This window comes from Lissotriton helveticus, chromosome 5_1 (genome assembly GCF_964261635.1).
Source record: "Lissotriton helveticus chromosome 5_1, aLisHel1.1, whole genome shotgun sequence".
NCBI classification, from domain to species: domain Eukaryota; kingdom Metazoa; phylum Chordata; class Amphibia; order Caudata; family Salamandridae; genus Lissotriton; species Lissotriton helveticus.
The window spans coordinates 1,096,944,278-1,096,970,995 of record NC_136065.1 but is presented as its reverse complement, the minus strand read 5'-3'; the positions used below and the strand labels follow the sequence as shown (position 1 = coordinate 1,096,970,995).

General features: G+C 46.2%; 1 protein-coding gene across 2 annotated transcripts in view; it reads right to left on the bottom strand.

Annotated features, from left to right (window-relative positions):
- SLK (STE20 like kinase) overlaps positions 1 to 26,718 on the bottom strand; it is a 357,857-nt gene that overhangs the window by 235,424 nt on the left and 95,715 nt on the right. For both annotated transcript variants that reach the window (XM_078643720.1, XM_078643721.1), the window contains exons 2-3: positions 26,267 to 26,431; positions 12,261 to 12,309 (exon numbers count right to left, since the gene is read on the bottom strand). In XM_078643720.1, coding sequence (XP_078499846.1) covers positions 12,261 to 12,309; positions 26,267 to 26,431 — 214 coding nt within the window. The remainder of the gene's footprint in view (positions 1 to 12,260; positions 12,310 to 26,266; positions 26,432 to 26,718) is intronic.

The window sequence follows — 26,718 nt, the reverse complement described above, 5'->3', positions numbered from 1 at the left end:
GGGTAAATGGCTGTGTATCACAAGCTATAGAATTATGGAGAGGTACACGACAGGGTTGTCCCCTGTCCCCTATGATTTTTGCTTTGGCCTTGGAGCCACTGGCGACTTGGATTTGTGGGGACCTATTAATCCAAGGAATAGTAGTAGACGACAACTGGGAGGAAAAATATCATTGTATGCAGATGACATCCTGCTATATGTTAGCAAGCCCCATATATCCATTCTGTGAATTTTACATATCTATAATCTATTTGGCAGTTACGCAGGGTACCGAATTAACTGGGACAAGTCCCTGATATTCCCCCTGACCCTGCCTAAGAGGTGCCCTGCCCCAGTAGTTACAGACCGATTGATTAAAATATTTAGGAATTGCGATAACAGACTAGAAAATCAATTCCTGGCACGCAATATCGTCCACCAGATAGGTCGTTTTCAGATAGATGTGGGTCACTGGTGTGCACTCCTGCTCTCACTGATGGGAAGAGCTGCTCTCTTCAAAATTATGCAAAAGAAACAATGCAAAAGAAACAATTGATGGACGGAATACTGGGCAATGCAAACATTCATCCCCAGTCACAAGGATCTGGTTTTAATCCATCACTCTTTTGCTTACCACACCACCCCAGTTTGGACCCAGCCATATGCAAATCAGTCTTGACTCTGTTCCTTATGGGAACAGTCCAGTCCGAACTGCCAAACCAGGTCCTCCCTGGACCAGAAACAAGCATCCTGGGACCTGTTTCAGGGCATCCTCCTTCATCAGCAAGGCTATCTGGAATCCGGTGGTGTAGTGAGCATGGGACCCACGTCTGGGCATACCCTTCCCACTTAGGGTGACATATGCACAATAAATAATTGATGGACAGAATGCTGGACAATGCAAACATTCACCCCCAGTCACAAGGATCTGGGTTTAATCCATCATTCTTTTGCTCACCACACCACCCCAGTTTGGACCCAGCCATATGCAAATCAGTCTTGACCCTTTTCCTTGATGACCCCTCTCGAGACTCCTATATGTTTTTCAAAATACACCATTCAAAATTCCTAAGTCTCATATGCGGAGACTTGATGGTATCAGGAGCGCCCTGATGGGGGGGCAGTGCGAATCTTGTTAACAAAACTTCAGCAGGGGGTGTACGACGGGGGCTTAGCAGTTCTCAACCTTAAAGCCTACTACTGGGCAGCCCAGTTGGTGGTGGTGGTTGAGTGGGTGTTTGGGGAGAGGCAAGAACCAGCGTGATAGAGTAGACCGTCTGGCCATGGGAAGCAGAGACTACCCGGCACTCCTTTATGGTAGGAAAGGCCGTGACCGGCTCCCGTCACACACATCGGCGGTGCTGCGGGACTAGAAGTCAGCTAACAGATGCCTAGGATGAGATGGGATGGGAAGCTCATGGCGGAAACCCCATTATGGGATAGTGACCTGCTGAGCAAAGTCAGGAAACTGAGAGTGTACACAAAGTGGCACATGATAGGCATTGAGAAGCTTGGAGATATATGGAGGTCGGGCACACTGGTCACTTTTGAGAAATCATAATTGAATTTGTTCTGGCATAGTCAAATATTCTGATATAGACAGTTACAGCATGCCTTAAAAAGCCACCTACCTGACAGGGAGTTGATTACAGACTACTCTCCTCTGGAGGACAAACTACTATTGGATCCGATGCCCAGTAAGGCAGTATCTCTGACATATAAGAAAAGCATGAACAATATGCCTGACAGTCTTGGCAGGTCACGAGAGGCATGCTGTGCTGATTTAGGTGAAGTGGACGAGGAAGAGTGGAGCGAAGCCCTTCAGAGCCTGCGAGAAAGAACGATAAGAGCCAGGTTTCGGCTAGTGCAGCTGCAAATACTTCATAGGTCTTATATGTCCCAGGGGGTGTGGGGGGGCTGGGTACATTTTTGCACACACTATGGTCTTGTCCAGCCATACAGAACTACTGGTCCAAAATAATAGCAGTAATGATAGAAGTGACGGGTGTGCCAGTACCACTAGACAGTAAGTGGCTACAGCTAGAAGTGTCACTAGAAGAACAAGCATTTACAATGCAACGGTCTCGCCTTTGCAAAAGTTAGAGCTATTGGCATTGTAAATGACAACATTTTTATTTATGTGTTGGTTTTGAAAACAGATAAATAAATGGCATTGTCATTTACAATGCCAATAGCTTAATCTCTCGCAAATGATGATGGAAGATAAGGTTCAATGGAGACAAATGCAGAGTCACAAGGCAAAGAGAATTCTTAGTGGTCACAGGGTAGGAGACATGGGGATATTGACAACCACCTCAAATTCCAGCACACATCGAAAACATGGCTCTGACCACTCATATACCTTTTCAAAGTAGGTATGAGAATGTGCAACTGCAACTATTCAAAAACCTCTCTGTAATAGCTCATGCTCAAACCACAGCTACCAGTTTCCCACATATATAGAGCACATCATTCATCACCACACATACTGTAACCATATCAACCCTGGACCGGCCGGCATGACCATGACGTGCACTGCAGAACAGCTCCTGTTCTGTTCTGGCACGTCATGGGCCGCAGCTTCTGCTGTCAGCTGCGCATGTGCTTCCAAGCCCTGCCGCGGATGGCCACAAGGGGGCGCACACGGCCTCTCCGTTGGACAGCGCCAGCGGCGCTGCACCCTCTCACTTGTGGGACTTGCCCGGTGTTTGCGATGCTCTGTTTACTTGGCCATCCGAGCAGCATCACCATCCGGGGAACATTTCATTTCCTAGTTGCCAGATGCTGTGAGGTGTTATCACATCTGCTTACTCGGCGTATTTAAAAACTACGGAAAGTCATAAAGGCCAGCGGCGAGCCTTGAAGGGGTCTGCCGGTGACAGCGCCGCCCACGCACCTCTGATACCTGTAAGACAGCTCGGTGGGTTCAAGTGCCTGCTGCCGAGATATGTGTGTGGTGTGTAAGCTGCTGATCGCAGGGCTGACTCGGTGTCTCATGCTCCCAGGGCCCTTCAGAGATGAGGTCCTTGAAGAGGCACAGACGGCAGCTCGGTTTGCAGAATCTGATCTTCAAATTGTCCATGTTGTCCCCAAGGTTGCAAGGTCTGTCGTGCATTTCTGCAGTTAATACTGTTTTATCCTAAGAGAAATACTCTCAAAGTGTTGCGTTAACACCGCCTAGAGGCGGCCGGCAAACGGAACGGCGCGTTTGTTGAGCGCATCACAATGGATACAAGAGCCGAGGCGCTATCTTCACACCATGTCTGCAGAGCAGGGACGGCGCAGGGGCTGAGACCCCGTCCACCCTGAAAAGGGGGAAGGGCGAGTCTGTAATTGAACAGAGGGCGGGGCGGTGTGGAGGGGGGCGGTCCATCAAATGGGGAGGGGGGGCTCCATCAGGTGGGGGTGGGGGGGCTCCCTCAGATGGGGGTGGGCTCGACAAGGATCCCAGGCCCTGCTCTCACCTCACTGATGGGAAGTGTCTCTGCCAATAACACCAGAATTTGAAAGACAAAAGAGAAACGCTTCCATCACATGCCAAGATCACGCACGGAGGGGGAAGGAAGCTGTGACGAGGGCAACAGACGAGGGGCAGGGGGAGAGTTGCATTTGCGGAGTGGAATAAGAGGTGCCAGCAGCGGGCAGCAGGGAAGAGGTGCCCGAAGGATAGCTGCAAAGACGAGGGCAGGCAGGAACGGGCTCACGGACACGGGAGGGGGGGGGGCGGGAACGGACAGAGGGACATCGCGCAACCTACCCCTACAAACGACACTTCCAAAATGGCCAAAACAATGCTTTAAAAAAAAAAACACCGCCCACCGCCTCATGACGATAGCAAGGGGGCGGGATGAGTAAAAATCGCGGGAACGCCCACGAATCTGCTCGGGGAATGAGTGACGCATCTCTGTTCCAATGGCTAGCCTCCATTTATGACAGAGAGGCGGGACGAAGCCCCATACATGTAAACAAAAGTGTCAAGGGGTGTCTGGTAGTCAATCATAGATGCATGAGGTGGATTCCAAACTATGCAGCCTTGGTATTAAGTGCGTTGACATTTAATAGTGCTGGCTACGGGCTTCTGAGCAGATCGTTGGCCACCTGCGCCCATTTTGTTACAAATTAAACACTACCTAAGACAGATCTTTTTCCAGAGTCTGCCTGGGGTTTGGAGACTGGGTTGGACAAGTCAAAAAGCTTTTTTTAGTAGGGTGGGTTTTTTCCAAAAACTTTTTACGGGAGGAGGAGCTACGCGGGCATCCAAGATGGTCGCGTGAGCACAGTGCTTCCCGGACCCGTGCCGCCCCTCATGATTATCCTGGCTACATCCTGATTTCATCGACGGGCTTTTGTTCGCTAATCCTTGCTGATCATCGAACTCTTTGAAAAATCGAAATTGGACTTCGGGGTCTACTTTTACTCCGTTTCTGCTTTCTGAGGCCCACCCTGTGGCGGACCGGGGGTTCGGATTTGGAACGGGCCGTGGAGCAGTTGATCAACAACGGCCACAAGGGTCCCTGCAGGGTCGGCCCCTCCTGAGTTTCGGTTTTGGTTTCCTGGCTCGACTGGCAGGGGCACGGCTTCTTCTTCTTCACGACTGGCCCGTTGCTCTCTCTTTTGCGTGGGGATCCCTGGCCGCCTGCCCACGGCTCTGTCTACTTTTGTCCGCGGTGTCTGGACTTGGTCTTATTGATTCTTCGGACATTTCCACCCGGCCATTTTCACTAGGTCGCAGGGACCGCTTCGGGGTCCCTTTTCCAAGATGGCCACTGGCCAGCCTCTCGAGAAGCGGAAGACTAAGGCGCTTGTACGGGGCGGTCAACAGCAGACCAACACCATGGATCACTACGCACATGTCAATGGAGCGCCCGGCGCTGTTAGCCGTGTCTCGGACACTTCTAAGACCCTCTTCCCAGAGGCCTCGGATCCGTCATTGAAGGATGTTATGGGAGCCATTGCCGCCATGCAGGCCTCTATGGGACAACAATATGAAGCCCTGGTGACTAAAATCGACACAGTGGCCATCGACATCACGCTGATTAGAGCGGACCTTTCGAAAACTAACGAAAGAGTGGAATCGTTGAGCTTGAAGACCTCTAGTTTGGTCACCGATGTCTCGGATGCCCAAGCGGAACTTGGCGACCTTCGGTCCTCGCACGACCTCATGGCGCGCCGTCTTGAGGATTACGAAAATAGGGCCCGCCGCAACAATGTACGCCTTATTGGTGTTCCGGAGGATTCCGAGACCGACGGGGTCGATCTCCTGGTTGAAGACCTGATATCCAACCACTTGGCCCCCGCGGGACTTACTAAATTCTTTGCGGTGCAACGTGCTCATCGTGTTCCCGGCGGGAAGGCTAAGCTAGGTGCCCCTCCGAGGCCGATCATCGCGCGGCTGTTCCACTTTCGTGATCGGGACGCAGTGCTGCAAGCTTCCCGGGACAAAGGACCGGTGAAATTTGAGAATGCCTCCATTTCTTTCTACCCTGACTTTTCGCCACTTGTCCAGAAGCAGAGACTTGGATTTCAAGGTGTCAAGAGGCGGTTACGGGACTTGGGCTTGAAATACTCCCTTCTGTTTCCTACCAGGCTGAGGATTGTGTACCGGGAACGTACTTTCTTTTTTGACCGCCCTGGTGATGTCAGTGACTGGCTTGATACACTGCCTGAGAGTCGGGATCGTTCCGGACACCCCGGCTGCGCTGATGGAGGTGCGGCCGAGTGATGACCTCGTCGGTGGACCCCATCTTCTGGACTTTTGTCTACTGTATCAGCTGAGTTTGTCCTTGGGACTTATTGGACCTTGATCTGCCCGAGGGTGGCGGGGGGTAAACGGGGACTCTTCCTCCTCCTGGGTTCTTAGCGTAGCTTAGTTTAACTATGGGGCGACAGGCACACTGCAAGTTGGGGTGGCTTCTTAGTCTTATGCAGGGGTGCAGGGTTTGTCATGGGTGAGTTTGGGGGTGGAGGGCGGGTGTTTGTGTGTTTTTGTTTCTTCACAAGGCATCGTATTGATTGTTGTGTCCTATGTGGGTCTTGCTCCTTTCACGCATGGGGGATGGGGGGCGGTGAGTTGAGACTTTTATTCTGGAACGTCAATGGTTTGGGAGATAGGATTAAACGGGGTATTGTTTTGGGGTACCTTAGGCGGCACTCCCCTGATATAGTCCTCTTGCAAGAGACCCATTTAATAGGTAACGCTTGTCAGGCTCTAAACCGACGTGGCTACCGCCTAGTGGCCCACGCAGGGTTTACTTCTGGGTCTAGGGGGGCTGGCATCCTTCTTCGGTCCTCCCTCCCTTTTGCTGTTGACGAGATCAAGCTTGATGATAGGGGGCGCTACGCCGTGCTCACGGGGAGGTGGGAGGGGAAGACCTTGTCCATACTTTCGGTTTATGTCCCCCCTGGCCTACAGACCTTAACCTTCGCTGACTTGTGTGGTGTCCTTTTGGCTCTTCCTGAAGGGCTCCTGATCATGGGGGGAGACTTTAACTCTGTTGTCTCTGGCGCTTTGGACCGACATCCACCTAGAGACCTGCCTACGGCGCACATGTGGCTTAGCGACTTGTTAGAGACCTTTGGGCTTGTCGATGCCTGGAGGTTGCTGCACCCCACGCAGTTACAATACACTTTCCACTCTGGGGCTCATGGTAGTTTGTCTAGGCTTGACTATTTTTTACTGCCCGCAGTTCAGTCCACTGCTATCAGGGAACTTCGTTTGCTTCCTAGGGGAATCTCAGATCATTTCCCATTGTGGCTCCGCTTTGAGGTTGGTGTGGGGACCGAGGGCAGAGTAGCTCCGATTAACCCGTGGTATCTTCGTGACCCCCTGATTCGTTCCGGCCTTGTTAAAGCCATCGAGAATTACTTTGACGAAAATGTGGGGTCTGTCTCGTTGTGGGAGGCCTTTAAAACTGTGGTCCGTGGGCAGTCCTTATCCCTGATTGCTGCTGCGAAGAAGGCTGCTACAGAGGAGGTGGTGGGGGTGGAATCTGAGATTGCTGCCTTGGAGGATGTTCTCAGTCTTGGTGTATCTAGCTTAAAGTTGCACACCCTTGCTTTGAAACAGGCGGACTACAAGGCTCTTGTTACGGATGCAGTGAAAGTGATGTACAGGGAGCAGCAGGGGCGATTGTATGACGTTGGTGATAAAGCGGGCAAGTTGTTGGCTTGGTTGGATAAGACGGAGAGAGTGAATCGTGTTGTACCAGTGTTGGAGAGGCTTGATGGTAGGTGTGTCACGGACCCTGTTGAGATCGTTCAGTGCTTCGCGGACCACTTTGAGACAGTGTATACCTCGGTCTGTGATCGGGACGAGGAAGACTCTCATTTATTGTTGCGGAATATCGCTTTGCCTCGCCTTTCTGATATAGACAGGGACCTCTTGGATTCCCCGTTCACTGTGGATGAGATCGCAGTGGCGATCCGCTCCCTTCGTTCGGGTAAGGCGCTAGGCCCCAATGGTTTGCCTATCGAGCTATACAAGCTACGGCCCGACAAAATGGCGCCTCATTTAAGGGACATGTTTCTAGAGGCCCGGGAATCGGGCTCCCTTCCGCTTGACCAACGGCTTGCCACCATTGTTGTTATTCCTAAAGAGGGTAAGCCTCGGGACCGCTGTGCCTCTTACAGGCCTATCTCTTTGCTCAACGCCGAACCCAATATATTGGCGAAGACACTGGCTAACAGATTGGTCACTGTGATCGGAGACCTGATCCATCCGGATCAGTCCGGCTTTATCCCGCACCGCAACACTGCATTAAACCTGCGTAGACTCCATGGAGTTCTCGCGAGAGTTGGGGCGCTTACTGAACCAGCCATTTTGGTTTCTCTCGACGCTACCATGGCCTTCGACACGATCGAATGGCCCTACCTGTGGGCGGCCCTCTCGAAATTCAGGTTTGGGCCGGGCTTCATTGCCTGGGTAAAGCTCCTTTATGAGACTCCCCTGGCCCAGGTAGTGGTTAATGGGCGAGTCTCTAGCGTCTTTGAGCTTGGGCGGGGTACCCGGCAGGGCTGTCCGTTGTCTCCGTTGCTCTTTGCTCTCGCTCTTGAACCGTTGGCGGCATGGCTCCGTTGGAAACCGTCCATGCGGGGCATTGGATGGTCCCCTGATTTCGAGGATCGCGTCTCCTTGTACGCAGACGATATCCTCCTATATCTTACGTCGCCGCGGAAATCCCTCAACGTGCTTTTCAACGTGCTTGCTTCCTTCGGCAAGAGCGCCGGTCTCGTTATCAATTGGGCTAAATCCTGCGTCTACGTTTTGGCAGGAGATCTTCCTCCGCTGCCGCGTAGATTTCCAATCCAGGTGGCGAGCACCGGTTTTAAGTACTTGGGGATTTATATTTCCTTGGATCCCGTTATGCGCTATAATCTTAATCTGTTGCCCCCTCTCCAGCGACTTAAACTTGATGTGGCTCGCTGGCGTAGGTTGCCACTGTCGCCCCTTGGCAGGGCGGCGCTCTTTAAGATGATGTCTCTGCCTCGTTTCCTGTACGCGCTACAGAACTCCTCCGACCCTATTCCCTCCCGCTACTTCCGTGAAGTGGAAAATTTGCAGAGGCAACTTGTCTGGGATGGACGTGCTCGTATCGCTCTCTCCAAGCTCACGCTTCCATGGTTTGATGGTGGCATAGCCCTCCCAGACATCAGACGTTATTACTGGGCGTCCCAGCTCAGCGCAATCAACCATGCGACCAACGCGCCGGGCCCTGCCCCGGCTTTTTCCATGGATAGACTTATCCTTCCGGGAGGGTCCTTCAGTAGAGCACTGTACTCTGGTGTTCGCCGTGGAGCACTGACCGGTCCCACTAAGATTGCTGTGAGAGTGTGGCGGGATGCGACTGCGGCCTTGGGCTGGAGTGGTAGATTTACCCAAGCCACCCCCCTGTACGATTCGGAATGTTTGGGTTCTCTGTGGCGGATGAAAGGGTTTGGTAAATGGGACATGATTGGCATAAGCAAGGTTGGTGACTTGTGGTCGAAGGGGACGGTCAAATCCTTCGACGCACTGCGTCTGGAGTATGACCTGGGCGGCGCTGAGTTCTTCCGGTACGCTCAGGTCCGTCATGCTTTGTTGTCGGTGTTCCCAGTGGGCACCGATATTCCTGAATCCTCTCCGTTGGAGGACCGCATCCTTGATGGACATGTACCCGACAGTACGATCTCCTTAATTTATAATAAGCTTATTAATAACAGAGCAGACCTACTGATTCGCCTTAGAGACGCATGATGCTCTGACGGCTTGGAGCTAGATGACGAGGACTGGCAGTCTGCTTTGTCATCGCCTAAAGAGGTCGCTATCCCTGCCCGACTGCGATTTGTCCAATTGAAGATACTGCACAGAGTATATGTCACGGGGCCTTGTTTGGTACGTATGGGATTCTCCGTGGATGGGTCGTGCAAGCGTGGCTGTGGTATGACTGGCACCTTTCTCCACATATTGTGGGAATGCCCGGAGATGGTACGATTCTGGGCCAGAGTGCATGATGTCATGAGGAATGTTACGGGTGTGTCCCTGCTGCCCGAGGCCAGGCGTTGTCTGCTCAATGTTTGGGAGCCTAATGACTACAATTCCGCACAAACTAGGTGGGCGGCCCTTGGTAACATGGTCGCTAAAAGGGACATTGCTCAGCTTTGGGGCTCACATAGACCACCTACCCTGTCAGCCTGGAAGGAGAACATGGATTGGTGCATGGTTCGAGAGAAGACTGTATACCTATCCCGGGGACGTCCCAGGCAATGGGGTCGTATCTGGTCCAAATGGAATGCATATCGGGGTAATATCTGCACTCCCCCTCACGATTTGTCTACCGATGTATCTGTGTCCCCCTAGCCTTACGTTCACTTACTATCCCTGATACATTTGCTGTTTGTCCCCTCACCCGCCCCTACCCCTGATCTCATCGATTGTCATGTGTTGATTCGTTTTGAGCTCCTCCCTCATGGACCTACGGCGATGTACTGTATATATTTTTTGCCTTGTGAAATTTTGTTGTTATTGTATGTCTGTTTCTTTCAATAAAAAAAACTTTAAAAAAAATAACTTTTTACGATATAAGGGGAGTTGCAATATGATATTATGAACTGTATGTTTTACGTTTATAAGAATGTTATCCTTACATTTATAATTGTTCAATTATTTTAATACATATTTTTAGGTAAATATATGTTTTTGAAAAATATGTTTCTTCTCAATTAGTTTTGAAGAATAAAACAAATGCTAATTGACAATAACAGTACACAGAGTCATGTCAATATTAATCATTTATTCTTTCGCCAAAATTGAACGCATCAACTTGATCACATGCAATATCACCACCAACACTCTTATGTTGCCATATGGATTTCCTTACGCTGGCCTTTGAGCTTATGAATTAAGCTTCTTACAACACAGCACCTCAAAAAACAGAAAATCTTCAGAGGTTCTCTGAGGGTTTACCAGTCAGTGGGCTAATAAAAAGCTCGAATGTTGCAGGAAATAATATGTACAACATGAGAATGGAATGGACCGTAATAGAGTAGGATGGTAGCTACGTCACAGTACAGGCAGACACAGTTGCAGTGAATAGAAAATGGAATGTTAAACTGCAGATTATGCTGAGTATTGCTAGGTGCATGATGATGAGTATACTGATGACCACTCTAGGGGCCGTATTACACAAAGTGCCCCAGGGGCGCAAAGGGCGTTTGCGCCCACTTTGCGTCCCCCCCGGGGGACTTTGGTATTATAGAAGGGACCGCAGACGTCCCTTCTGTAATACCGATAGGTCTAGTGTACACAAAATCACCAGAGCTATCTTCAGGGGGCTTTCCCTCATTTGCATAGGGGCGTGCCCCTGCAAATGAGGGACTCCCTTTGCCTCTGCACCCACGCCGCATTACAGACACAGGCGCAAAGGCAAAGAAGCTCTCAGGAGGCTCACTGTCAGTGCGTAGCCTGAGAGCAGCCCTCTGGAGGGGGTAACGGGGGTACTATGGACCCCCAGACAATCCCTCGCAGGAGGGTGCAGTCACTGACTGCACATGCCTGCAGGTGGATCTCTAATCCCTTTAAAGAGTTCTGGCGGGTTTCTGCCTGCGCTGTGAAAAGACCGAGCAGCTCCACAGCAGCCTCTCTTTTTTCACATGAATACCCTGCCTCCAGGACAGCGTGTTTTCGCGGCTGTCCTGAGGGCAGCACATTCATCATAATACGGCGCATTTTCCTTCACTGCCCTGAACACACCTTTTAAAAAGTGCGCCCAGTGCAATGAAAGAAAATGCATCGCAGGTATAATGCGGCCCCAGGTGTGGGAAGGAAATCAATCGGTTATTGTTGTATTTTACTGTACACTGTGCTCATTGGATTAAGTGATTTTGGTGTCTTCCACATATGTACGACGTGTATCAAATCTAATTGAAGCATACCCTGAATAGAAAACTGTAACATGAAAAGGCTTAATCAATAAAGAGTAATTTAAAAAAAAAAAAACTTTACATAAGCTGTGGTATTAGTTTTTATGTACAAGCACCCTAGAGAAGGCAAGAATTGCCCTGTGGTATTTACTGGATGCTTTAAATATAGATATTGATTAAGTGAAATGGGAGTCGATCAAAGCATGAACATTTGAGTCCACAGTTGTGGCTCCCTCCAGCTTCCTTTTCATTGACACTATAGCATCCCATTATGCTACTTGGTTGCACTCTTCCAATATCTTGTTTTCTTTACAGTCATATTCTTGATGGGACAGAAGACGCATGGCTTCTTAAAAAGTTTTTCATGCAACAGATAAGCCAGCTTGATGAGGTAATTAATTTGAGGTCTTGTTTATGTGGCCAGGCGCATCAGCTGCTCATACAAAATAGCTAAGTGTCGCGACACACATTTGAAAGCCTTTGTAACGTTAACATGATTACTGAGAAGGTGTGGAAGAGAAAAAAAGCGATACCATATATTTTTGGGGGGAGTGGCAGGGGCGGTTGTTGCAAACTTTTGTTTGTGTCTATGCTAGCTGCCCAATAGTAGTTCTATTTCCAGGGCTTGATCTTATTTTGTTTAAGAAAGTTCTGGTCATTCTGTAGACAAAGAATGCCTATTCGGTTGTGTAAACAAACACATTTTATTGCTAGGTCAGATGATTCAATGATTCTAGTGCCTATCAGTAAGCACTAAAATATAGCCCTATCTCACATGGAAATCATTTTGGTTCTTTCAACAGTTGTACATCCTCAGATTGCATGCTACTACAAAAAGTATCATCCTTCTATATTCCTAAAACCATGCATGAAAAATAACTTACCCAACATTACAGCATCAACTGCTCCACCAGCACAGAACTCAATGAGGATCTGTTTTGAAAACAGAAATCGACAGTTATCTTAGACACATTTTAAGTGCAATGTTCAATAGAGGGAATAGACTTGTTATTTTAATCTTAACCAAAAATGTACACTTAATTATCTTAACATGCTCATATACAAAGAAGCACCATAAAACTCTTAATTATTTCTGACCTCAGAGTCCTTCCTTAGTAGGATGAGGAGTTGGAAGGAAGGATGGTAAGAGTGTTACGTAGGTCAGATAGAATTCAGAGACTATCATGCAGTTAACCTAGAGTCACGTAATCCATGGACAATATAGTAAAATTAGTGGGAGGCCAATAATGCCAGACTCTTCGACCCAACTCTAGCTCCTCAACTTTTCTAGCAAAAGCAACTGCTAGCAGAAAACTTTCAAGCCAAAACCCTCAGAGGGCAGGGGAGATACATAAGAACCAAATTCAAACCGCACTGGAGAATTCACTAATGGAAATCACAACTACTTATTCTGCAGCCCCTTAAAAAAACTGTTCACAACAGAAAATCTAAACAAAGTCGTTTGGGCAGGCGAAATGTGGAAATAGCAGATACATTCTTTTAAAGATCCTATGTTTACGCCTTTCAGCGCTAGAGAGGAGACAGCACCCTGAGTGATATGAAGTGGATCCAAGTGTCCAAATAATTATTACTAAAGAGTCCAAATAGGTATTACTACACCAGGAGACAGATGCATCTGGTAGAGTTGACTGCCCTAGTCAACCATCCCCTTTCGCAGAAGAGACTCTCTTAAACTTCCCCAAGGATCACATACTTAAGAGAGCTAACCTCTGAAGTTAAAAGCACTCAGATGCATCAGTGAGGCTTTTGGGTGAAGAAACTAACAGAAGTGCTACAAAAGTAGATTGTCAGAGATTAGGGCCGCATAGGGGAGCCTTGTCCATGTCGTGGCAATCTGAATTACAAGAGCAGTGGATTGTTGTATTGGAGAGGCATTTACACAGCAATTTCTTTTCCCTTACGTGGCACTCCTCGTGGTGGAAGATTAAGTATTCACTACCTCTGTTACAGATGCTTGGAAGAGTGTTGGATGAGGTGTGACTTACAAGTAGGAGTGTTATGAGAGGGTGCTCCAATCATGACACAGAAGACATGTCAGTGAGCTATTGCAAGAGGCAAGGAGAGAAGGAATATGAGAGATAGCCTAGCAGTTCTTGCAGGTTGAGCCTTGTTGAAACGTAATTAGGGCACAGTCAATACTTCACTGGAGTTCAAAATTCTAAGTGATTACTGATTATTCGTATTTCTGATTAACGTTTTTGCAGACTTTTGAGTAATATACTGTAGTAAGTTCCCTTTAGGTCCCACTTGGTTTTCCCTTATTTTAGCCTAACTGCAAGTTTTAGGCCACTCTTGCTTTGCGCAGCCACACAACACGTTTATTTTGTGCCATGATATTATTTTAGAAATATGCAGTACGTATTATTATTCAGTTCTTCTTCTTGGGATTCAGTCTGAACATTTCGTACAGGGTCGAACAACATGGTGCCACGTTTTGCTATGATCAGTCAGCAACATCTCCTAACGTTTAGCAACACAAAGGCACAGCTGCTGTTTTCCAACACAGCACTTTTTATCATATAATCCCAGGCTTGCTTTTTGGAAAACGGAGAGTAAGATTCTTGCAGAGGGACAGGTTATGAAACGGGTTCCCCAGCCTTGCATAAACTGAGTTTACACTTGCGATACACTAACAATGCAGATCACCTAACTACACAAAAACAGGTATGGGGTCCAGTTCGAATCCCAGAGATCACTGATATATTCTTACACTCACGTAGAGAGGCTAGGCTTAGACAAATATATAATTTGCCATAATAGGACTTTTCATCGTATATAGTTTGCTCATTACTTTGCTCAGTTGTATATGTTTTCCAATCACAGCACAGTTGCTAATAGAGCACAATAGTTTCAGTAAATATTGTGAACGTTCCTCGTATCTTTCTTTTGTTTATTATGGACATGCACGAGTGAGAAGCGAAAGGTGATGATCGGTTCCATGGTTCCTTTTGTGACTAGAGTATTGTGTTCTAGGTTGCAAACTCACATGTTACTCTATGAAGGTTAGGTGGGCAGGAAGGGCACTATGAGCTAGTCAGATTTGGGCCCATAGGTACTGAAGTTGTATGGGGACTTAGTCCCTACACTCTGGCGTCCTGCGATGCCAGCCACAGTTCTGTTTCCAAACAGAATTCCTGCAACATGGCGCTACCAACGTTGGTCTGGTACTTATTTGAGAGGTCTCCTGACTAGTGCTACCATTAGAGACGTCCATGGTGTTGAGGATTAATTATCCACAGTATTTTAGAAAACACCTAATTTAACTGTTGGTTTTTTAAGATTGGAATTCTTTTTAAAGGATTACCCATATTTGTGGCTGCTCTGTTTTCATTGCTGTTTACATCATGGCGCAGGCACAGCCTGTGCCCATTGCAGACAACTGCAGATCTGTTGTCCATGCGCATGTAACTTTGCACGGACTTACTAATGCAGATGGTAACTTTATTTTCAAGGTTGAAGCCCAAAATGGCTATCGGATATCAGATAAACACTAGAGCCAAAAAATAGCTATACAGCACAAACTCGTCCTTCTTTGCATCACTAGGAGCAGGAGCGTGCAAAAACAATTTGGACCCAAAAAGGTTATGGGATAGCCTGAACAGGCTGAATGACAACTAAGGAAACAACTCGCACACCGCGAATCCGCGTGCGGAGAACAATAGGTACGTGAAAAGGACAAAAGGGTTGTTCAATAGTTAGATAATTATGACAAGATTAAACATACACTAAAAGCAATTCTATTGCATTCATAGGTATAGAGGTGTCCTACTACTACTACAGTGGTCAGCCTTGAAGAAGACCTTACAGGAAATTACTTTTTGTCCTAACTGGAAAAGGTCGAAACCCGCTGGCATCAATAGTGGTTTGGAATACAATAGCCAATAAAGGACAAACTTTCATGTTTGGCTATCTATACAGTGGAACAGACTATCGACTCTCCACTAAATCAACAATTGTAAATAGATATCCAACCCTATATAGGACTCTACAAAATTAGACGACACTAAGGAAAAAAGGACTTACTTGCCCTAGTGTTTGTGAAAATATTAGTAGGTCCAATAGGATACAAAATGTGTAAATATGATTACATTTGAATTTGAATTTTTAGTTATTTATAGAGCGCACATTCACTGAGCAGTTTCTTGGCGCTATAGGATTTCAGAGCAGTGGGGAAGCATCGGGGGCTATGGGCTGAAAGCTTGCTGGAACAGAAAGGTCTTAAGAGCCTTGCGAAACTCCAAGTAGGAGGGGGAGGATCTTAGAGGGGGGGAAGGGAGTTCCAGAAAGTAGGTGCGAGTACCGAAAATTTCTGGCCACCGGATCGTTTTTTCTTGAACCGGGGGATGACGAGCAAAAACTTGGCAGAGGAACGTAGGTCTCTAGCAGGACAGTAATTGATGATGGCGGAATTAATGAACGCAGGGGCGGTGCCCGCCCGGGCTTGAAAAGTGAATGTCACGGTCCGCTACAATACCGCGGCCGGCCATCCCCGCATTGCACACATAGAACGCCGGAGACTCACTTCCGGCCGGAAGTTGAGTCCCCGGTCCAGTCCCGGGCAGTGACCTGGGAGCACAGAAGCACTTCCGGGGGAAACGCTTAAACATCGCGTTTCCCGCCGGCTCTGTGCTTTGGATTCCGTGCTGGAGGCTCCTGTGAGGCGGACTGCCTTCGCCTTTTGCCGAGACCTGCCAGTCTCTCTCTGAAGTCGAGCCGCGCTGGAGCGCTGCTCAGCTGTAAAGGCAGCTACTCGCACTGGAGCGCTGCTCAGCTGTTAAGGCAGCTACTCGCGCTGGAGCGCTGCTCAGCTGTTAAGGCAGCTACTCGCGCTGGAGCGCTGCTCAGCTGTTAAGGCAGCCACTCGCGCTGGAGCGCGGTTCTTGCATCACGCTAGTTAGTAGTTCCTCCTGGGGGATACAGGGAGTACCTGTGAGTGTTTCTTTTACCCTTGACGCGCAGGAGCGTCTTGAGGGTGTTTTTCAACATTGCCAGGAGTGTTTGTTTTTGGGTCTTGTTACTTTTCGATTTCCCACTGCGCAGGAGCGCTACTAGGGAAACAGACTTGTGTTGCTGGACTAAGCACGATTACCGGAGACACGTGCCGGAGCATTTGAGTTCCTGTTTTGAATCAGTACTTTTGCCACTGCGCAGGAGCGCTTCATTTTGGTTTGGACTTGGGAGAAACGCGCAGGAGCGCCTTACCTGAGCCTTTTGAACTCCGGAGCTGTACCTGTCTGTGAACCGGATTCCCGGAAGCTTGGTGAGTCCTTAGAGAGCGACTAGGTCTGTGTGTGCAAGTGTGGGGTGGTTCTTTTTCTGTTCTGACCCCTTCTGATCTGACTCTTTCTTGGTTCATAGGGGACACCGGGACACCCACCAGCTCCACGCTATTATTTAGCCGTACACCCTGGCTCCCATCCCTGCGTCCATCTCATCCCTGCTGGGTATTTCCTTCCACGAGGGTCAGGTGGGTACAGGGACGGGTGCTCTTGTCGTCTCTGCGGAATTGCGTCACAAGCAAAGGTAAGACTTGTGGGGCACCTGACAGTGAGGCAGCCAAGTTTGAAAAGGGCTCTTTGTTTGATCGGTAGCCAATGAAGGGCAATGAGAAGGGGGGAGGAGTGATGGTATTTCGGTAGGCCATGCACCAGGCGAGCTGCCTGGTTCTGCACTGTCTGGAGACGTTGAAGTGCATAAGCGGGGGCACCATTGTAAATGATGTTCCCGTAATCGATCTTAGATAGGACCATGGCCATAACAATCAGTTTAAGTGTTGAGGGGGAGAAGAACCGGGATACTTTCCTGATGATACGTAAAGTAAAAAAACAGGAGGAAACAACTGAACTAATGTGGGTGTGAAGTGTCAAGTGGTGATTGAGCATAATTCCAAGGGTCTTAGAGTGGGAAGGGGTGGGAGGGGGACCAAAGGAAGGGGGCCAGAAGGAGGGAGACCAGGGATTGCCGCTGCCTCCAGTCTATGTATATGTTTTGATGAATTCATTATGAGCCTTATCATTTATACAGTCATGTATAAATGATCTAGTTGTATATATGTTGTATAAATCAATATTTAGTGTGTGTATATATATGTTCTTCAACAAAAAAGGAGAAGAGAATATACATTTTTGAAACAAAGGAGAATCCCAAATATGTAAAAAATCAAATAGAAAAAAAAAGATACACTTAAAGCCCAGAGTCAATAAAAGACTATTGAGGCAACAAAAAAGAGTGTGATTGATGGTGCCAGAGGCATCTTTGTTTATAAATACCCCTGGATATTCAAGGCATCTGTTTACTTGTCCTTTTTTGAAGTAGGGGCATGCCTAGCATTTCTAATACCATAATTTGACAAATAATTTTCTCAGGATTGAACCACCAAACATCGCCTTGACCATAAACACCAGCCCCGCCCATTGATCATTCATGGAATGTTGTTTTTAGGACAAAAGGCTGGAGCTCCATAATATGGGGACTCACGTTTTTTTCATTCTAAATATGGCCAAGTCCGTAGGATATAAGATCTATTGCTGGGTATTACATTTTTGAATCGTCCAATTTTCTTGATATTCCGTTTTCTTTTCTCTAACACAAGAGTTTGATGGAGCCTATTGCCGGGAAAAAACTCCAACCCCCAGAATACACAAGAAATTTGACCATACACGGGGTTAGGGGACCTGGTTGTATTGTATTTTATTTGACTTAATCGTGTTAAAGGGCATCGTTTTTATGAAACATTGTATCAAAAAACATGATTCATAACTAAAAACTGCCACGAGATTTTTCGGAATATGGACTCTGGCCGCTTTTGAATCAACGATCAGCTAACGGAATCCATAAACTACATTACCCAGAAACGGCGGGGACGATTGGTTGTATTTACGCACGAGCGTTTGGGAACCCCGTTTTTCTCGGGAAGGGAATCTTCGAGTGGTTACGGCTATGGCATGACTGAGATAAGGAGATGAATGAACAGGCTTTTGATGGAATATTTTTCATCAACAGTTTATAACTTGGCTGAGACGGTTACCGGTTTAAAGAGTCTTCGGAAAGGATTATAAGAAGCAGGATCTTTTTGAGTGCCGGATGGCACATGAGGGATGCGGACACTGTGAAGAATTCGGGGAGATGTGTTAAGGGATTCGTTGTTTTAAAGGTAGTCAAACATATGACATAGGCTTATTTTTACCTACAGGACATCGTCATTCCTTAACTTTTCTGAACATTGAGGGCGGTATTGACGAATCACCAGAGTGGACATTCACTATGTAAGTGAACATAACATTTGGAATGAGCCAGAGGACTCAATGATCTGTTCATGTTTAGGCAAACTCATGTGTCTCTGTCCTCTCTCCCTTTTTCTCCTTTCCCTTTGTTCTCTTATTATACCACAGCGTTTCCATACATCGATACTTCTGTAAATAGACCTGATGCTTTTTTAATAATAGGTAAGAAGGCGCTAAGGTGGCATACGAGTTGTGAGCGCTTTTTTAGGTTTGAATAGGCAATAGTCACACTGTTTATTCTGTTTATGTGTTAAAGTGTTTTTGGTCCTGAAGAGAATCCCAGGATTAAAGGGAACGCGTAGACCACGTTCTTCTGCCAAAAAGTGGTTTTGTTAATTAAGTTTGTTAGGGTTGTGCCTGATTAATGAAAATTTTTCATTATTGTGTATATCAGTGTAAATATTGTACAGCGAACATTTACAAAAAATCCCCTTGTTAGTGAATCTTATCGGTGTTTGGCTTTTTAAGTGTTTTCTATGTGAAACACTTCCTTTTGTAGTAAGTGGGGTGAATGTGTATGGTGTGATTTTGAGTGAATGAGTTTGGAAGTTTGTGAATGTAAGTTGATTAATTGTTTGCTTAGGTAATGAATTCTATTCACAGTTCATTTATTTATTATGTGTTGTGCATCACATTTCTCACGTGTTCCCTTTTTGAAAAAATGGAAAAGAAATTACGCCATTGAAATAAATGCTACTAATGAGCTTACGGGTGTATTGTTTCATGGTTCTTATACCCTTGGTTGAATTAATTTAACTAAACATATGAGTATTGGCATTTCTATTGCTATTGACTGATTAAGTGCTCAGCCTTACTGAATGGAGCCACACCCTTTCTTGTTAAACATCAGACACGGTACGGCATCTTCTGTGTTTGAGGTATACAACATCAGATTGTCAGCGTATAAAGTTATCTTTCTGGAAAAGGTTCCCACCCTGACTGGCCCTACTTCACTGTTTATCCTTAAACTTTGCGCCAGGGGTTCGATGTATAAATCAAAGAGGATAGGAGACAAGGGACAACCCTGTCTGGTCCCCTTGCTTATGTTAACTGGGGAGGTAAGACTGCCATTAATTGGCACCAGGACCCGCAGTGCACTATAAATCTTGCTCAGTACATTCTTGATCTCATCTCCAATTTCCAACCCCTTTAATGTATCTGCCAAAAACTTCCAATTGACACGGTCAAATGCTTTCGCCGCATCAAGAGTTACTATTACCAGGGGGACTCACTGAGTTGTAGTGAGACCTATTTAGCCTATTAAAGTGTGTGTGAAGTCTCATCTGCCTTCCAGGTAAGAAACCCTTCTAGTCGCAATTCAGCAGTGATATTTGTCGATACGATAGACCCTGCATGGGGTTCTTGCCCGGTTTTAAAATTAGCGAGATAACTGCCTCGCCCCAGGACTATGGTAAAGGGGAGCCCCTCAATAGCATGGCATTTCATAATAAAAGGACAGACCAGGATCACTTCCTCTGGCAACAGAATATAAAACTCGTTTGAGATCCTGCTGCTTTTCCTCATTTTAGTTTTTTAAATGCTGTCAAAATGTAATTCTCTGAATTTTACCACTCAAGGATTGCTGCTGTTCAGGAGTAAGTTACAGTAGATGCTTATCCAGTAGCCAGTTATCCATCTCCCCCTCATCCACCTCAAGTATTTCTCCATATAAAAGTCCCAAAAGAACCTATGAAACACCCATTCAGTCCCTTCCGAGTCCTCCACCAGGCTATCCTCCTCTTAATAACCGATTTTCCAAATACAATTTAGTTTTTTATCAATCCTAGCATTCCATGCCAGCAGCTTCCCGCAGATCTCAACCTGGTCATATTCCGTCAGCTTACTTGCCTCCCAATGTTGTTGTGCTTTCTCCTCCAACTTCAGTTGCAGATCCTCCAGCTTCTCTTCCAGGCTCTTTCTAGTCTCCCCAGAACATAAGTTGATTTCAGTTCAGTTTCTGCCATGACAATCTTCTCTTCCATCTGTGACACCTGCATCCTTTCTCTCCTAACCCACTGAATAGAAGAGCTCTTCAGGGACCCCCCTTAACCAGGCCTTAAATGCATCCCATACCAGGTGAATGGGGGCAGAAGCCATATTCCATCTGAAGTCTCCTGTGCCTTCCTCTATCTCATGCATAATTCACAGCTTAAAGAATAATATTCTACTTATAGTCCACCTTTTTAACATCAGACTTGCTGGCAATCGTAGTGTTGATAGTAAATCTGTGTGATCGCATATTTGGATAGGGAGATACTCAATATCCATAATTCTTTCTCCTCGCCCCACATCTAAAAAGAAATAGTCAGTCCTCGAGTAAAGGCCACTCTTCTTGCTATAAAAGGAGTATTCCTGCATTTCCCCCGTAACCTGTGCCACACATCACAGAGGTTTAGATTTTCTAACGTTGATAATAGTTAAGCCCTCACCTTTGGCAAGATGATTTGCGTTTGAACTGAAGAACTATCCAAGTTGTTGTTCAGTAGGATATTACATTCACCATCTAAAATGATAGGGGCTTCAAACTCTAACAATGTAGAAAGAAGTGTGGTTAATGATGAGACATCATCCACATTTGAACCATAGTATCGAGCTAAAGTATATAAACTTTGCCGGACCTTAATTTCTGCTACTATCCATCTCTCCTCCTCATCGGCCTTGGATATCACTACTTCCACCCAGCATTCACCTAATCAGAATGACTAACCGCCTTTGTGCTGTGCTGCTGGTCTGTAGTGACTACTGTCTCCACCCGCCCTTGCTTTGTAAGAGATTCATGCACTCCAACCACAGTAAACAAGTCTCCTACAGTAAGTTAACTTGAGTCGTGCTATCTCTCAGATATTGAAACACTAGGCACGGTCTTCTTCTAACCCGCGCCCATTCACATTCCAACACAAAAATGAAAGAGGTTCACCCCTGCCAGAAAATCTCTTCCCCCTATAATCCTTGACCAAATTCCCCCAATAATTGTGGCTCTATCTAACATATGAGGACATTATTTTCATTTTCTCCCTATGCTCTGACCCTCATGTGCAGCCCCCCAGGGAACCCTCCCACTCCTGCCATTCTATGCCAATTCGAGCTGGCACCCACAGGAACCATTTAAAATACTTTGGTTTCACCCTAGGATAGCAATAATATGTACACCACTTACTTGCCCACGGTCTCATTCTGGGTTATAAAGTTATCCACAATTCCAGGACCAGAAAATGGCACATTTTATTAGCCCACGTGACCTTTAGGATTGCTGGAAACCTTACCTGCACCACCATCCCCATTCTGCTAAGGTCCTCCATACGCTTACCTAGCTACCATTGTCTAGCTTCAGTGGCCAGAGAGATGTTGGAAATCATTTCGAATTCGAGATCTTGGACCTGCAGAGACTTTTCCTTCAAGGATGCCTTCAAGGATGCCCCCAGGGTTTCTCTACAGCTACGTATGACCGAAAATTAACTTGGCTCTTCCTGAGCCGCTTACTCCCTGGGTTCATCTTAAAGGGATCATGATGTACGTTTTGATGAGGTCACCTGAGGGAAGGCCTTAGTCAAAAGATCCCTCTTATGAGAATACAGGGGAGAATTACATCTCTTATTTGGGCCAATAAGGTGGTCAGACTCTCTTAGAAAAAGCGAAGGAGACCAGGGTGTGGGGGACTAGGGCGTCTGGATTTCCAACTGCACTGCTGGGCATATCAACTGAAGAATAGCAGATGCTTATGCTCTGCCCCGATAGTTCATTGGTGGGCCTAATGCATAGCACAATGCTAAATGATTTACCCGAGGTTGGCTTCATATCTAAGTTTGGGGCTCCCAAATTCAAGAAAGTGCAGCTGAAGTGAGTGAAGGCAGAAGTGAAAATGTGGTACGGGGTTCGGTCTCTCTTGGGGATACCATACTATAAGTAAGTGGTCACCAGTGTGGGACTCGCCTGGGACTTCGGAAGGTTTTCTGGATAGTCTGGAAAGATCCCTGAGGGAGGCCGAAATATTGTATTGGGGCCAGGTGGTGGAAGGGGCCAAGGCCCTCTCTTGGGACACTTGGAAGGAATGGACTAATGGAGCGCTTTCCTGGTTTATATTCTACGAGATATCTGCTTGGCTCAAAAATCAGGAGTGGATTGATGCCAAGTTAAACTCTATGGAAAAAGATTTTCAGGATCGGAAACCAAGAACGAAGGGGGTATCATGCTGATATGGACATATGGTGGCTGCCGCGGAAGAAAGCATGAGAACCCCATATCTGGTCTGGAAAGGATACTTGCCAAGTGCGGAGTTGGAAGAGTAATGGCAAGTATATAATAAGTATGCTTTATTTTGTGATTAAATGCGCTGCATTAAGGAGAATCCACTCCTTCACCTTACATAGAACCAACTGGATCCTAGTGACGCTGGCCACGATAAGAGGAGACGGGGAATTTAAATGTAAGCGGTGTGGAGCCTGAGAGGAGGAAGATACCCACACGTTTTTTAGCTGTCCCGCTCTCGAAGACTTTTGGAGGACTGTGGAAAAGACAATTTCTGACGTCCTGGGACTGGAAGTGGTACATGTTTATGATCCTGTTTGGAATAGTACAGCGAGGATCAGGCTCTGGAGGCACAATGAAAATTCAAAGCCTGTTGATATTAGATGTTATTCTTCTGGCAAGGAGGGGGATATGTAAAGTGTAGTGCCTACCTCTACCCCCAACTTGGCAGGAGTGGTCGAACTCCGTGAGACACTGAGGGAATTGGACAATATGATTAATTGGAATAAGAGTAAGGCTGAATCTGGGTCATTCTGGAATTTGTTGGAATTTGATGGAAGACCAAGATGTCCAATGATTATACTTCTTGGTCAGTTTTAGATGTATGACGCCGGGTGGTGACTCGGCTCAGACTTTGACTAAAAAAGGATCTCGATATAAGCACTAGGAGCAGATGGATCAGGAGGGTGCTTGCTTATCCAATGTAATAGGAGGACAAAAAAGAAGGGGACAAAACGAGTCGATTGCATATAAATCGCACAAGGGAAGGGCATCATTGTTGTTACTCCCGTGCCAGCCTTAGAGACAGTCACAAAAGGAAAAGTTAAACACCTTAGCCCCAGTACTGCATCGTAAGAATTTTAATTGAAGTCATAAACCTTGAATAATTCAGTGCTGCCTGCGCGGACTCTGGAACACATTCTTCAATACATATTGAGGAAGGTGTTGCAGGGTGCGCGCAGACAGCACAGAATTAATCAAAGTTTATGGCTGTCAATGAAGATTCTACGATGTGAAACGTCCACCGCAGACTACCTGTTGATTTCAAACATGCCTTTCGGCTGCATTTATTTGGACCACTCTTATTTCGGATACTGTCTTTAAACTGATCATAGTTGCAGTTGATTCTTGCTCCAGGTTTTCTGGGTTTGACCACAGTGTTTGGGTGACGCTTGTCCTGTTATTAAAGATATGCAAGTCTTTATCGGAACATATGAATGCCCTACATTCCATTAGGATCAGGCCCTGGCTTTCGTTTCAAAAGCATATCGGGACACCATGGCTTAGTGGTGTAGAGGTGCATTATTCTTCTCCATATCGACATAACTGGTAGAATACTGATTTCTATGGTGGTACGATTTCCCATAGCCTATCTACTCTACAGAATGCCTGTGCCCTGTAACAGTCCACATGTAAAGAGTTGGACTCCCTCCTCATATTGCTGATTAGGGCAGGGAAAAGAAGTGGGGTACAGCTGGTAACACTAAATAAAGATAGACGAGAAGCTGGCCTAGGTTTCCCAGACCTAGAATTGTACTACATGGCAGCACAGTAGCAGCATGCTGCCAAATGGAGTAAAGAGACTGATAACTGGGAGAAAAGATTACTCTGCATATCACTTGGTGGAGGTTGGTACCGACAATCCTTATGCAGGGAGGAGGTGCTTCAGAACAAACACCACATGTAGTGCATCAAACAGCAAAGGTATGGTAAACTGTGGTTAAAATAATTGTGCGTCATGCCCCTTTTGCCAGAGACCTGGAAATATGATAGCTGTGGCTATTTTGTGATATTCCTACAGACACTTCAATGGCAAATTGGAGAGGTGAGGGATGCAGCTTCCTTTGGGTTTTGTAGTCTGGTGAAGGGTTTACACATTTGAGGAGGTTCTAAAAGCATTTGAAGTTAGACCGAGACAATTTTTGCAATATGCAAAGTTGGCTTGAACTGCGAGGGGGTTATGGTTGGGTTCCCGAGAAATCCGGACACACCTGCCACAATGACAGGGTTGTTGGAAATTGGCCAATATCAGCACATAGTCTTGCAAACTCCTAATACAAGATTGACAGGATAAACCAATGATGGCCAGACGTATGCCGGTGCTTACTTTAGGTGGGGAGCAACGGAAGCTGCAGTCCTACATGTGACATAGCTGTGCACACAGCTACAACATTACTGAGGTGGGATAATAACCATGTTGAAAAACATCACAGGGGTGAGCCTATACAGCACTGTGCAGCAGTGTCTCCTGGAGATTATCCCTATGTGAAAAAACAAGTAAATCCAACATAGGTTTGCTCTCCTAGCCCGAGATTTGACCAGATGACGTATAGAGATTAGATGACAAAACCAGAAACCTCTAGCCCCATGAAATATCCCACTGGATTGGGCTTTAGCTGAGGAGCTCAGAAGCCGGGAAGTCAGGAAGGACGATAAAGTTTTACACGATTTGTATATATGGGCTCAACTTATAAGAATTTATGGGACAAGAGAAAACCTAGAACCCAGAGGTGTAACTTGGGGAACCTTGGCAGGAAGAGCTTTAGAAACTGTAATACAACTACTAGGGGGAGTTGCAGAAACTAATACAACTACTAGGGAGAGTAGCAGGGACTGTTACAATTATGATGTTTGTACTAACTTATCTGCGAGGTTGTAGAATATACAAATGGGATGTGAGGCCTGAGGTGGTGAACGGCACGCCATGAAGTTGTAGACTGTGTATCTTAGATGTGATGTGCGTAAATTGTTCAACCATATACAATAACTCTACAATGTTGATGTAAATAAACACTTTCAAAAACTAGACTAGAAAAATATGAGTAACTACAATTAAACATGGAATTCATGTTACCATGCTGCAGCAATCTTCATTCTTCCTGGGCTTATTGGCAAGTGTCAATATTTTGAGAAACCACACAGCCTAAGCCCATTTTAAAGCTGTGCTCAGTAATGAAATCTGCTGAGTTTGCCAGCACAAATGATAGCTAGCCGAGTTGGCCAACTGGGGGCATGTGTCTGGGATCCACACTGATGGATCTGGAAGTCTATTTGTTAAAGTAAACTGAAAGGAGGAAAGCTACGTAGGATAAGTAAATGCAACAGCAAAACAAGCAGGTCTCATCCATAAATGAATGACTTAAGTGTCTGGACAGTTAAAAGAATATTTCTGTTCAAAGCGAGCTCTAAGAGAATCTTGCAATGAGAAGCTATTAAGGGAGAGGGAGAAATGCAAAAATATAACACAAATTAAATGCATTCCACTAAAACTTAGCTTGTCATACATAGTATAAGCATAGCTTAGCATAAGGTAAGAAAAAAACATAAACGACGACACTTACCCAAAGATTGTTTTCATAATAAAAAGCATCGAGAAGTTTTACGATATTTGTGTGATCACAGGAAGCAAGAATATCTATCTCCACCATATAATCCTCGAGTTCATCCTCAGACTTGGTATCAATCACCTTTGCTGCTGCCAAGATGCCAGTCTCTTTATTCTGGGCCTAGATATTACAATGAAAATAAAAGTTCAAATCAATAAATATGGATATGTAGCGCTTTAAAAATAATTTTGACAACCAATGATCTATAAATCATCAATTGTGAATGAAAAAAGCAACAGTTACATGAAGGCCACTTTTGGAATAAACACAATGGTTGTTTGTAAATGCTGCAAAGACAATTCAAGGTTCTCTCAACATAAATCCATAAATCAACTGCCTGGAAAGATATTAAGGAAGTGTGGAATGGGATGGCTATTGAAATCCTACCACACCAGTACTAAGGGCCG